General features: G+C 49.1%; 1 protein-coding gene across 5 annotated transcripts in view; it reads left to right on the forward strand.

The window, feature by feature from the left end:
* Positions 1-13,237, forward strand: part of CUX2 (cut like homeobox 2) — a 219,978-nt gene that overhangs the window by 159,145 nt on the left and 47,596 nt on the right. For all 5 annotated transcript variants that reach the window (XR_007769554.1, XM_050924577.1, XM_050924578.1 and 2 more), the window contains one exon: positions 12,559-12,696. Coding sequence is in view for 4 of the 5 variants with exons in the window: in XM_050924577.1 (XP_050780534.1) it covers positions 12,559-12,696 (138 nt within the window). In the remaining variant the exon portion in view is untranslated. The remainder of the gene's footprint in view (positions 1-12,558; positions 12,697-13,237) is intronic.

Raw genomic sequence — 13,237 nt, forward strand, 5'->3', positions numbered from 1 at the left:
TTCCACACCTTCGCCAGGCTCAGACTCCCCAGCGATGGATTTGGTGCCTGGCCCTGCATAGAGGGATTGAGCAGTAACTGCTAACAGAGCCCCACGTGTCATACCAGGGGCTCTTGCTTTGCGCTAACCTCGCCCGTGCAGCACCTGGCAGGACGACGTCTCCTGGTAGCGAAGAACCAGTCGGAAGATGAAGAGTCGTGAGGTGCAGGAGGGCTCCGGCAGGGGCACTAACTCATCGGGCAGACATTTAGGAATAACAAAATGCGTTAATGATTTCTTTGGGGAATTCGAGAGACACATTCCTGTCCTCATTAAATTTTATCCTGCGACACGAGAACCAAATGTCAGAGCCCGGATCTATTCGTTCGTCCTCCCCGCGCAGACCCCACCTCAGCGCGGGCGCTCACTCCTGTAATTTTAGCCATTTCGTGCTTTCCTTGACAGGCAGATTCTTTGTAGACTACTTTCGAAGTGACACACAAGTCCTGATTCAACGTTTTTGTTTTGAATGGCTGCTGTCAACACGGCTCCCCGGTGGAGGCTGATTGCTCAGCGAGTATTTTGAGAAGTGAGCGGGGCTGTGTGGCTGCAATTACGAAAGAAGATCGTAAATCTTTTCAATATTGTTCACACAGATGTGGCGTGAAGTGAGGGGGGGGAAGCAGTAAAATGTGTTAAAAGCATAATTAATGTCATTGTTGCCGAGGGAGATTTGATTTAAGCCTCCTTTGACTTGTGTAGCAGAGGCAGCTGATTTCTGTCTCGCGTTGGGCAAACTCAGGAGACGCAGACCCGGGTGGAGGGAAGGGGCTTGTTAGCGGAGCGACTGGGAAGAAGCAGGTGAGCACATGGGCTGAAGAAGAGGGAGATGCAGAGGGAACAGGGCGGGTTGTCTCCATTGAGGATTTGCCTCCATTTCAGCCAGTGGTGTAGCTGCACTGGTGCGGCCCATGGTGTAGACAGGAACGGCCACTGTTTGCACTGACCAAGCTGATGCCAATGTCCAGCAGGGGCATACTTTGTCGGTGCAAACAGCAGCTGTGCCTGTCTACGCTGATGGCTGAAATTGGAGCAAATCCCTGGTGTAGACAAGGCCTAGGATGACTAGATGTCCCGATTTTATAGGGGCAGTCCTGATATCCAGGGCTTTGTCTTATATAGGCTCCTATTACCCCCCACCCTCATCCCGATTTTTCACACTTGCTGTCTGGTCACTCTAACAAGGCCTGAAGCTATATCCTCTGTCTGTCTAGCTAACTCTAGCTGTAGCTTCTCCGCTGTAATCCCCGAGCGTAGACGCAACCTACAGCGATGGAAGGGCTTTTTTCGTTGCTGTAGGTATCCACCTCCCCAACAATGGGAGCAAGGCTGATGGAAGAATTCTTTGGTCAGCGGGACTACGGCACTTGAGTTGTGAATTTTTCACACCCCTGAGCGCTGTAACTGGGTCAGCCTTAGTGCGGCTCAGATCTTAGTCCCAAATCCAGCCCCTTCCTCTTGTCCAGAGAGGCTTCGCTGTGCACGGGGAGGTACCTTCTAGCTCTGCAGGGGCTGCCTGGGGGCATGTGCAGGATAGTGGCAGATCCACCACCCCTGCTCCGGGTGGCCCCACCAGCCATTGGCTCCTGCACAATGCCCCCAGGCAGTACCAGGTGTTTGGAAAAAGCAACAGAGAGTCCTGTGGCACCTTATAGACTAACAGATGTATTGGAGCATAAGCTTTTGTGGGTGAATACCCACTTAGTCAGACGCATGCAAAGTGGGTATTCACCCACGAAAGCTCATGCTCCAATACGTCTGTTAGTCTATAAGGTGCCACAGGACTCTCTGTTGCTTTTTACAGATCCAGACTAACACGGCTACTCCTCTGATACAGGTGTCTGGAGGCTCCCACACCCCTGAATCTGAAGCGGGCTCAGCCCCTGCTCCTGCCTGGACATGGGGGCGGGCGGGTACTACGCAGCCCCCAAGGCAGGAGTAGCAGCTGCTATCACTTTACGGTGACCTTGTGAGCCAGAGAAATTCCTTCCCTCGCCACGTGGCCACTGAGTGACTGGGGCTGGACACTAGGAGGAGCATTTCCCCCTGGGAGGATACTGCCACTTTCCCAAAGGGCTCAGGAAAGTAACTAACCCTCCCCTCTCCCCCAGCGTGGGGCTGTGCACTCAGCAGGGCCACGTCCAGGGTCTCGGAGGGGTTCCGTTCACCTCACCTGACCCGATTCGCACAGGGAGCGGTGCTGTGTCACTCACACTAATGCCAGATGACATGGGAAGACATGCTGTTCACTTTCAACAGCAACGCCACGTGACAGGCCTGTGCGTGCGGGGGGGGGGCTGAAAGCGAGCTAGTGGGCTTGGCCGGCTCTGCTAGTGAGCTGCTTGTGGGACCAGCCCAGAAAGAGCCCTGCAAATGGGAGAGTGGGAAATGCCCTGCCAGTCAGCCAGTAGAGGTGGGGGAGGTTTCATGGTCAGTTGCATGGAGAAGGAAGGAATGAGAGTCCAGCTTCCTGCTGATTCCAACAGCAGCAGCATTTGGCCTCTTGACTTGAGTATCAATGGGAATTTTTGCCCAAGCAAGGGCTGCAGGCCTAGGCCCGGAGGGGAAGGAGTCCCAGGTGGAGGAGCTGGCTCTGGGAAGGAGGGAACGGAGGATGTGCCAATGGGAGCAGGAGCATGTGCAGCGTTCAGTATGGGGAGCATGTAGGGGTGTGCAGAAACCATGAGAGAGTTAAAAGCCGGGGGACGGCTGGGGTCTGGAAGTGGATGGGTAACGATGAGTGAGGCTCTCCCTTCCTGCTGGTCCTGAGTAATCCAGCTGTCTGGAGTCCCTCAAACGTGCCAGGCACAATGTGGTTTGCTGGAGACACATCATTGTTCTGCAGCCACTCCATGCGGTTCCACAGTAGCTTTGATGTAATGTGTAATTAGACGTTAACTAGAGTAATGTTCCATGAGTATCACATGGAGCTGAAACATTTCAGGACCCAGAAAGGCGAATGAATTATTCAGTAAATAACTCAGGTAAGAACAGACAAGCTGAGTGGGAAAATACAACCCAAAAATCCAGGACAGCAAGACGTCAGGCCAAATTCAGTTCTATTCCACATGCCTCTGCACTGACTTTAGGCTGGATGGGCAGCCTCAGAACATCCGCTGAGCATTAGCACTGGCCTCTCCTGGGCCCTGTATTAATCAAAGCGAGGGGAAGGCTGGTTCTGAGGCAATAAGAACCATCCAGAATGTTCACCCAGCCCACCAACCCCAAGCGAACCCTTGTTCAGAGTTCTCGAAAGTTTGACCAACGCTTGTATCTCGAGACGGGACATGAGGTGAGCTAGGAGTTTCAGCTTGAGTTACTAGCAAGAGAGGTTCAGCCTGGAACCCAAACTGACCCTTCAGGGGTTCCCCCGTCACTAGGGTTGCAGAGCTGAAGCGCAGTGAAGGTCAGTTCCCGAGGGCACAACCTTCAGTTACTGACAACGTTTAGATCAAAAGATCTACGTTATACGGCCCACCCCAGAGGTCCTTGCTCAGTTTGGACTCCACACGTCTTCAGACACAATTCCCATTGCTGCCCAGGGGCCAAATCCTGGGGTATCCTGAGTGCTCACTGCTCCCCCTGACTGCAGGAAGGGCTTTGCTTTCACAAGGACTCAGTAAAGGAAGGACATTTTGGGTTCGGCCCATCATGATCCCAGCTGGAGCTCAGAGATGGAACCAAACCAAGACCCTGCTCCTGTGCATGACCGCTTCCAGGATCAGATCGTAAAGCCCCTGATGCAGATACCCCCGACAGGATCAGAATGGGAAATCTGCAGCAGTCCCTTCCCTAGGAGATGTACGAGGTCAGCTGCCCTTCCCTCTCCATTGCAGACATCCCCAGACTCTCAGCTCAGAGCCATGCAGCTAGACGGACGCCATCCCTCGTCGGCACTCCGCTTCCCCAAACACACTCACGTCGCCAGCGGGAGCCTCGGTCTCTCTGCGGCAGAGTGTGGAAAGATATTTTGTCTTTTCTTTACCAGGGAATTGGGTTTTCCTGGAAGATTTCCTAACGAAGCCAAAAACCCAACTCTTTTGGACGCATCAGTGAAAGGGACATTCCCCTTCCCTGTGAAGTTGAGTGCTAAAATAGTGTGCAATAGCACCAGCTAGTGGTTGTATTTGGCATCGGTAATTTAAGAAAAATACAAGGCCAATTTTTAATTTTTAAAAAGACTATGTTTTGTATTCAAATATTTAAAAAAAAAATCAGCTAGTTTGGTCTCTTGTGAGGTTAGGCTCTAACGAAATCAAAGTAAGTTAGTCATTTAATTAAGCATCATGTGCACAAATACATTAGAAATTGCCACACAAAGCCAATATCATTTTAATCCACACTGTTTTCATAGGACTGGTCCTGCAAACACTGATGCCTTTGACTAATTCCACCAGTATGGGTTGTCTCCCTTGTGAGCAGAATTACACACCTGTGTGGGCGTTAGCAGGATTGGGCCCATAGTCAGTAGCAGACCTCTCTGCTTGCTGCAGACAGGAGGCAGGGGGTGACGTGTGTAATACAAACCTAAGAGGAGGGATACTCAGAATGATTCTTCCAATGTCATAGGCACCACTCCCTTTAGTGCCAGTGGTTCTTCCTGGGAGCCCAGCCTCATAATTTTTCATTTCTGATGTGAATTGTATCTAACAATAAAAGGGTCTGATCCTGCCTCATCAAAGTCAATGGGAACTTTGCCATTACCATCGCTGGGCAGTAGATCAGAGTTGAGGTGACGGGTGCCGCATGTGTGGACCAAACAGCTCTCTGGGGCTACAGTAAGTTACGTCCCTTGAAATGAAGGACATCTGAGAGGTATGGTTGGTGATCACATGTGATTGGCTGAACCTTTAAGATGTGTTGGCCAAATTAAGGGCTATATTAAATTTCAAACCCTATTTTTAAAACTTAAATCTTAGGCAAGTTGATTTTATTGTCTCTGTTACCTATATGTGGACGGGCTGTTCAGCCCACAGATCACATAAAATCTCCCCTCTCACGTGGACTAGCCAGGAGGGAATGGTGGTGTGCTGCTTTAAGCTCAAATGTTTTCTTTAGCGCTCTCAGGTCCAAAAATATGTAATCAAAATGCAAACAGCTCACATCTGAAGAGGAAATGTTTAGAAAATGTGTCATTTTTATTTCAGCAAAGGCCTGATTGGTGAAAGAAGCTAGATGGAAATGCTGATACAGGCAAAACTCCATTGCAGCTTTATTACACAGGGTAGTGGCATACATTTTTGCTATTACATTATTCCTTGTTACAAAGAAACAGAGGAATTTGCCTTAACAGATTGGATCATTGGTCTGTCTGGCTTTTTATTCTGCATTGTCTGTTCCCTGGTGCTTCTGGGGCTAGCAAGAAAAGACCCTCTTGGTGATACATCTACCCCAGGGATCGGCAACCTTTCAGAAGTGGTGTGCCGAGTCTTCATTTATTCACTTAATTTAAGGTTTCGCGTGCCAGTAATACATTAACATTTTTAGAAGGTCTTTTTCTGTAAGTTTATAACATACAACAACAGTTTAGTTATATATAAAGTAAATAAGGTTTTTTTTTAATGTTTAAGAGCTTCATTTAAAATTAAATTAAAATGCAGAGCCCCCCGGACCGGTGGCCAGGACCCAGGCAGTGTGAGTGCCACTGAAAATCAGCTCAAGTGCTGCCTTCGGCACCCGTGCCATAGGTTGCCTACCCCGATCTACCCGGTGTGTGCAGTGGGAATGAGATGGGGAATCCTTCACAACCCGGCAGTCTATCATCTGAGGCCCTGGAGCATGAGGTTTAATTACCTATATTGTTATCTTAGCTTACATAGCTACAAATGTTATTAATGGCTGTAAAATTATCCTTTTTAAAATCAGCCACGCTGTAGGTCTTCAGCTGATGACCCTCTGCAGCTGGGAATTCTACAGGTGGCTGCTATGCTCTGGGAAGGGATGGTTTCCTTTTACTGTTCTAAATTTATGGCCCTGTAATTTCACTGAGTGTCACTTTCTGCTAATGTGTGCCAGGTAGGATGCGAGGGTTAGTCAACTCTCCACTAACTTGTTTCTTTATTGTAGCTTCTATGTCCAGGGATAATCCATCAGTTATACCAAGGAACCAGGTTTATTCAGTGCTCATATACGGTAATCTGATGCCCTTCTGTAGTTCCCTTCAATTCAAGGATCTCAAAGTGCTTTGTAAACATTATTTGTATTTATTTATTTCGATTTTAAAAAATTTAAGACACCTATCCAAGGCTGTGGACATCCAAGACATTGTTAATAATACAATAAAATCCGAGCAGCATTACAGTCCTCATCAGGACAGGGACTCAGTCAGGCAGCCACCTGCAGAAACTCCTTTCCATCCTATCATCATTAGGGGCATTCCCACAATCTTGCAGCATGCCTGGAAAGTCAGCAAATCCAAGCTATTGATCAAAGAATTTAGCCTCCCAGCACCATGATGTAATCATATTATTGGCTAGTATTATTATTCTCACTTAACATGGGGAAACTGAGGCACAGAGATGGCAACACATTTATTTTCAGGACTTTTGGGTGCTTTAGCTTTGGGGCATCCAATGTGAGATGCTTGGGCCTGGCTTTTCAATGGCACTGAGCATCTGCAGCTCCCACTGACTTCAGGTGGAGTTGTGAGTGTTCAGAAGCTCTGAAAAGTGGGGCCAAGGTTTCTAAATCTTAATAAATAATAATAATTATTGGAGATATGCCAATTTCCTAGAACTGGAAGGGACCTTGAAAGATCATCAAGTCCAGCCCCCTGCCTTCACTATCAGGACCAATTTTTGCCCCAGATCCCTGAACTCACAACCCTGGGTTTAGCAGGCCAGTGCTCAAACCACTGAGCTATCCCTCCCCCCAAGATTTTGGATGAATCTTGGCATCCAAAATTCATCGATTCATAGATTGCAAGGCCAGAAGGGCCCACTGTGATCAGCTTGTCTGAGCTCTTGGGTAACACAGGCCAGAGATCTGCCCCACAGTAATTCCTAGAGCAGCTGTTGTAGAAAAGCTGCTAGTTTTGATTTCAAAATCGCCAGTGTTGGAGGATCCCCCAGGACCCTTGGTAAATTGTTCCGGTGAGAAGCTGCTTTTGAAAATTTGGGCCCAAATGACTTGTCCAATGGATCAGATATCCTGGATCTCCTGAGCCAGAAGCCCAAGACCATCCTTCCTTCCCTAGCTCAGGGACACTGGGATTTCCATTGTAAGCCCTGGCTTTCATCGGTTCTTCTAACTCAATCATTTTTGCCAGGGTTTCCAATGAGCAGAGCTCAGACCAGACCAAACCTCAGTGTGGGGGATTCTTGGTCACTGTTAGGTACATTGGGTCTGACCAGGGGCAGCTCTAGACATTTCGCCATTTCGCTCCGGTGGACCTCCCACAGGCATGCCTGTGACGAGTCCTCTGGTTCCGCGGCTCCGGTGGACCTCCTCTCACGCCTGGGTAAATCAGGAGTAACTCCACTGGAATCGTAGTGTTCTGTTGCGGTAATACTGCTGCAAGTGAGCGGGGAATCGGACAATTGGAGAGCCAGGGAAATGGACATCATCTCTTTATCCACAGACCAAACAGAGAATGAGCAGCAGCTGGTGAGCTTCTACCCCCCCCCAGCCACCACCTCTTGAATCCCAGTGGAACTACCTTTAGGGATTAGCGGGTAGTCCAGAGCTCCTGGGTCGTGTTCTTTGCTCCGGCACCAACTCACCATCATCTTTGGGCAGTCGCTTCTGTTCTTTGCTTTGCCCAGCTGCCCTAGGGTAGCACAAAAGAGCCTTAACAGGCTTAGAGACTGATCTTCCATCAGTGCTGGGCAGTGACTCGCGGCTGCAGAGGTGAAAGGTGAGCGCACGAGCTTTGCTCCTCACTTGAGCATGTTTTCTTTTTTCCCTGCTGTAATTATCAGAATGAGCCTTTCCTCCTCTCGGTTCTTGCTGAGAGAGGGGGATTTGGAGTGGTTCTTTATACAGCTGTTTTTACTGTAGTGAGAAACTAGCTCGACATATTTGAAAGCAAACAGAAGGCTCCTCTCCCCACCCCCTCACAACTTGTGTACCTTAGTCACTCTGCCTGACATTTAGCTGATGCCTCAAATAATTCTTCAAGACAAAGTAAATGGGATTTCCTTTGATACAGCAATTCTTCAGTTACAGGCATTTTAAGTATGTGTATTTTGACAGAGTCTTCTTGTTGTCTGGTCTTTTATTTCTATAAAGAAAACCACCCAGCTGTGTTTCAAAATTAACAGTGGATTGTTGTTCTCTGGATTTCAGCAGAAATGGTGGTTGCATGAAGAAATTAATGGAGAATGGTTTTCATAGACTAACTGCAGCAAGAGATGGAAAAGAACCAGTGTGTCCATCAGAGTGTGATGCCAGTGCAGGGATATAGTAATTTGCTCAGGGCCTGTTGTTCAAAGGTGCCGAATGCTTGCAGTCCCGCTGCCTTCATTTGGGAATGATGACCTGTTCTGAAAACCAGGCGGTAGATTCCTTGGGCAAGATTCATCGTTGCGGTAACTCAGTGAAGTTAACGGTGTTCTATCAGGAATGTATTTGGCCCGTCTTGCTAGAACGAAAAAGGCCAGAGTTTCAGTCAATGGCCTCCATTTTGGCAGGCTCGCTAATTCTGCTCAGTTAGCAGGGTAAGTCTTTGATTGGTGGGGATCGTCAGAGACCTTGATGTTGACATGAATTAAATAGCGGGTGTTCACTGGTGCAGTTTTGCACCTTCAAAACTGTAGACTTGGATAAAGGTGCATTTAAAATTTGACCCAATGGGCTATATCCGAAGCCTAGGGAAAGACTCCCATTAACTTTAGTAGGAATTGGATCAGGTCTTTTATACATAATGTCAAGGTAGAAATTGAAAGGTGTCAAAGGAGCATTTAAGTCTTTGACTAATATTTGCTTCATTTTGATCTTCTGTCCTGGAAAACGTATGGTGCCAATTCTCTGTTCTTCCAGAGGATTTCTTCATTGGAAACTGGAGAGTTCAAACTGGTCTTACGAGGAGACTTTTGTAACCATTTATACTCAGTAGAAAGCAACATTTAGCACCAGACATCACTGATATAAATCACTTTATCTCTGGTATAAATCAGTTTATCTCTACTGAAGTCAGCCAGGCTATGCTGATTTACGCCAGCTGAGGAACTGGCCTTCCATACCCAAGTAAAGCCTTGGAAAATATGCTTAACTGGCTAGTGTGGTTGAGGTTCTTGGTCAAGGGCCACACCTAAGTCTTCTCACTGACTTCGCTGAGCTTTGGGTAAGGTTGACGTGAAATTAGATTAATTTTGCTCCAGTAAACCCCTGAAATCTGCCATCTGTTACTAGGATTCCAAGATGGTCTCTGAGAAGAGAGTTCAGACTGTAATGTCGGTGAGTGTTTCCAGCTGCTCCAGAATGGTTAGCGTCATTGTTGATGATTTAGAGAATTATTATTTCCAGCCATTTCAGCTTGTTCATTTCCTTGGCACTGCATCTGGTAGGGCTATCGCTGGAATTTTGTTCCTGTTGTTTATTTGTCTGAGAGTAGCGCCTAGAGGCCCTAGTCATGGGCCAGGACCCCAGCGTGCTCGGCGCTGTACAAACACAGAACAAAAAACTGGTCCCTGCCCCAAATTGCTTCCGCTCTAACTACAATACAAGACCACAGAGGGCTGCAGACAGCCTGACGGGAGAGAACAGGGGAACGAGGCAGAATGAGACAGGATTGGGCTCAGCACACCAGCAGCCTAACTGGTTTTCGTAGGCAAACCCAATATGTACCTGAATCACGGCATACCATGGTGCAAGCCAGGTCCTGCAGCAGCTGCAGCTGGAGAACACAAGGGTTGCTGCTTGTTCCTAACCGCTGGTTCCTAACCACTGCTCTGTGCACCACTACCAGCGCTTCAGGCTTTTGTGTGACTGTAGGCGGCTTCCTTTCCCTCCCTTATGCCCTGCTCTTCTATCTCAGTCTGTTCTCTAGATTCCCAAGAGGCAGGCTGAGAAGGTAAAGGATTAGCTGGGTGAGTAGCCCAAGGAAATGGTCCTGGGTAGTCAAAGAGCATCTCCCAAGACCAATCTGAAGAGCATGTCCACTGAGGTCTTGCTCCTGTTAGTCGTTGACAAAACGCCCATTGAATTCAATGGAAGCCAGATCAGGCCTCAGCTCGGCTGCTTACCTCCATTACAGCATCTGCCCTGGGTGCAGACGATATGGCAATTGTTCGAACAATTCACCCACTAGGGTGTTTCTCCAGCAATGGGTGCCCCAGAAATGCAGTACAGGCCCATTTATCCAAAAGGCCTGGGGGACCTCCGAAAGCTTCAAATAACCAGGCATACACATGTGACCTCGGATAACTAGGATTTTCAGGGAAAGGGGATTCAGATAGCTGGCATTTAATTTCACATGTGCCCAACTTTCTACACATGCATAGTCCCATTAACTGCAATCAGGTTGACTAATCATGGGTGCAAAGTTAAGTCGAGGTGTAAGTGTCCGGAAGACAGGGGCCTAAGTATATAAATATACATGGCTACAAGAATCCTGGCAAACGTAAAGGGCTCAAATCCTGCTTCCCGTGGTTGAAATTCTCCCCCAGACAAAAGACAAACACAAAGCCCATAGGCCCAGATTGTCAAAAGTATTAGGGGACCAACTCCCAATGAAATCAGCTAAATACCTTTGGGGAGTCTGGGCCATAGGGCTTAAGTGGGACTTGAGAGGGGTGTTGACCTTGATTGGTCAACCTTCTACACGGGGTGAATTTCCCCCTTTATATCAGCAAGGCCACTGGAATCAGTAAGACCATTATTGGCCAAGACGCTGGTGGAAATCCAGAGGAAGCATGTTCACTCAGAGGACTTACTCCAGGTCTACCTCTGTGTAAATGAGGTGAGGACCTGGCCCACTGGGCTCCTCACAGGAGTAAGGCAATCAGCATGGGCCCTGTATCCTAGTTAATTGACCTGCCTATTATTTCAAACTGACATTGCGCCTTGTCGACTTCCCACCGCCAAATGTCTCCAAGCGGCCCCTGTACAATTATACGCAGCAAGGAGAATGAAAGGTCAGTCGTGCCGTCCACATGGCTGTGGCGAGCTGGCACCGTTCGTTACTACCGCCTGTAACTATTCTGCATTTGATACCATCGTAGGCTGAGGGAGTTGTTCTTAGCAACAGAGCTGGATTTTATTGCCAGTTGTTGTTTTGCAGTTGGATTTGTGCCATAGGTGTGGGTAGAAGGCAGAGAGCTTAGCTCTCTTCCACCTCCCTGTTTATTTAACTTTTTGACCCTGGAGAATTTGATTCTATTTTTTTTCCCTCTTTTCCTCTTAAAAAAAAGAAATTAACCTGGCGCAATAGGAGGCATTTTCTTGAGTTTATTAAAAATCCAGACTTGTAAATTAATTTGTTCATGTTGTACAATGGCAGTGCAGATGGACTCATTAGCATGCACACAACAAATAATTATAGATGAATTTTTAGCTGGCCTGCTTAATGTGCTTGCTGGGTTAATTATGTCAATGTATAATTACATCAGCCCTGGGAGACATAATGGCACACCCTGCTGAGCAGACACTAGCTAATGATGGTGTAATGCTGACAGAGGGAAGACATACTGTTCTGAATGCACCTGCTTACCTCTGCACGAACTGCTATTGTCTGTGCCTGCCTTTGCCTAAATAAACAGGAGTGTGTGGTGCTGGCTGGCATTCGAGCAGGGTTCGGGGTGGGAATGGAGGTTCCACATGACTCGAAGGAGTGCTGAAGGCCTGGGATGAAAGCCTTTATCCTCGCAGCGCTTAAGAGTCTGCTCAGACTTCAACAGGGCTCGTTGGCTTGTGTTAAGGACAATCTCAAAGACGCCACGTTTGGATTCTGATCTCCCTGCCCCGCTCTAAGGCCTAGGTTTTAAAAAGCTCCCATACGCCCCGAGTGCCCGTGTCATTGAGGCCGCGCAGCCTACCTGGTGGTTTGCATGCACACCGCTTTTCCAGGACCACTGCGCTGTACGGACACATGGGTGACTGGGGCGGTCAGAAATGGGAGTCTAAAGCCAGAGCTAATCCATTGACCCAGCTGCAGTGGCTCCGGATTGATGCTGGTGTAACTGAGAGCAAAGTCCGGCCTCTTTAATTGAGGAAGCTGGCTGCGGCATGCACACCGTGTAGAATTGATACGGGGATTTGTAAGAGGAAACCCATCCTGGCTTCCCTGCCATGCGGGAAATGTGGGTGTGCAGGGAATGCAGCCTGGGGCTCACGCCTAGCTGCCATGGCCATTACAGTCTGGATCAACCACCCGCTAAGGAAGGCCCCTGTTCCCCATGACACAGATGGCCTTGATCCAGTGCAAAGGATCAGTTACACTCACCGTAGCATTGGTCACCGTCCCCGCCCGGGCATGCAGGCTCTGATCCAGGTTGCAAGTGTCTGCATTGTTCCCAGACGGCGCGGGGGCAGCTCACTGCCAGCTGCTGCCCCTCACCTCCTCACCTTGCTCCCCTTTAGACCCCGTTCCTGTCCTGGAGGTGGCGCAGAGCTCAGAAGAGAGGCTGCAGCAGGTCCAGTGCCTCAACCCCGAGAGCCCACCCCTGAAGGAGCTCAACAGGCAGCGGAAGAAGCATCCAGAGCTCCTTGGCACCAAAGGTACCAGCTGCTCCTCCCTTGCCCTGGTTCATTTCTGGTACCAGGACAAGGGGGAGCCAGGGGCATGTTCCTGTCCTGTCACCCGGTGCTGGGGCAGGCAGAGGCCCTTGCAGGCCTCCAGTTGAGTTTCCAGCTGGGTAATAATAATAACCCTTAGCGCTTGTATGAGGCAAATCATCCGCCGTTCTGTGCTCCGCTTGGGGCACGGGACACCACGGTGACTGGGGGAGCGATGGACACTTCTCTGCACTCTGCTTCAGGGCTGCGGTCACCTCCACAGCCGTGGGTCGGGGCCAGGCTGGTCCAGCATTTCCAGGGTGGGAGCAGCTTCATGGGGCTTTTGCTCCAAACCAGCTCAGTCTCTTCCATGGAGCTTTTCTTCCAATCCCGACTCGGAGTCCAAGGTGAGAATGGAAGGCCAGGCTGATCCCCCTGCAGACGGATGGGCCAGCTCCCTGCAGCCTCGCACTCTCCCTCGGCCGGGGGTCCCTGCTGGGATCCACTGTAGAGTAATCAGTGCTCCTCTCTGCCCGACGAGGGG

The sequence above is a fragment of the Gopherus flavomarginatus genome, chromosome 15 (assembly GCF_025201925.1).
Source record: "Gopherus flavomarginatus isolate rGopFla2 chromosome 15, rGopFla2.mat.asm, whole genome shotgun sequence".
Lineage (NCBI taxonomy): Eukaryota > Metazoa > Chordata > Testudines > Testudinidae > Gopherus > Gopherus flavomarginatus.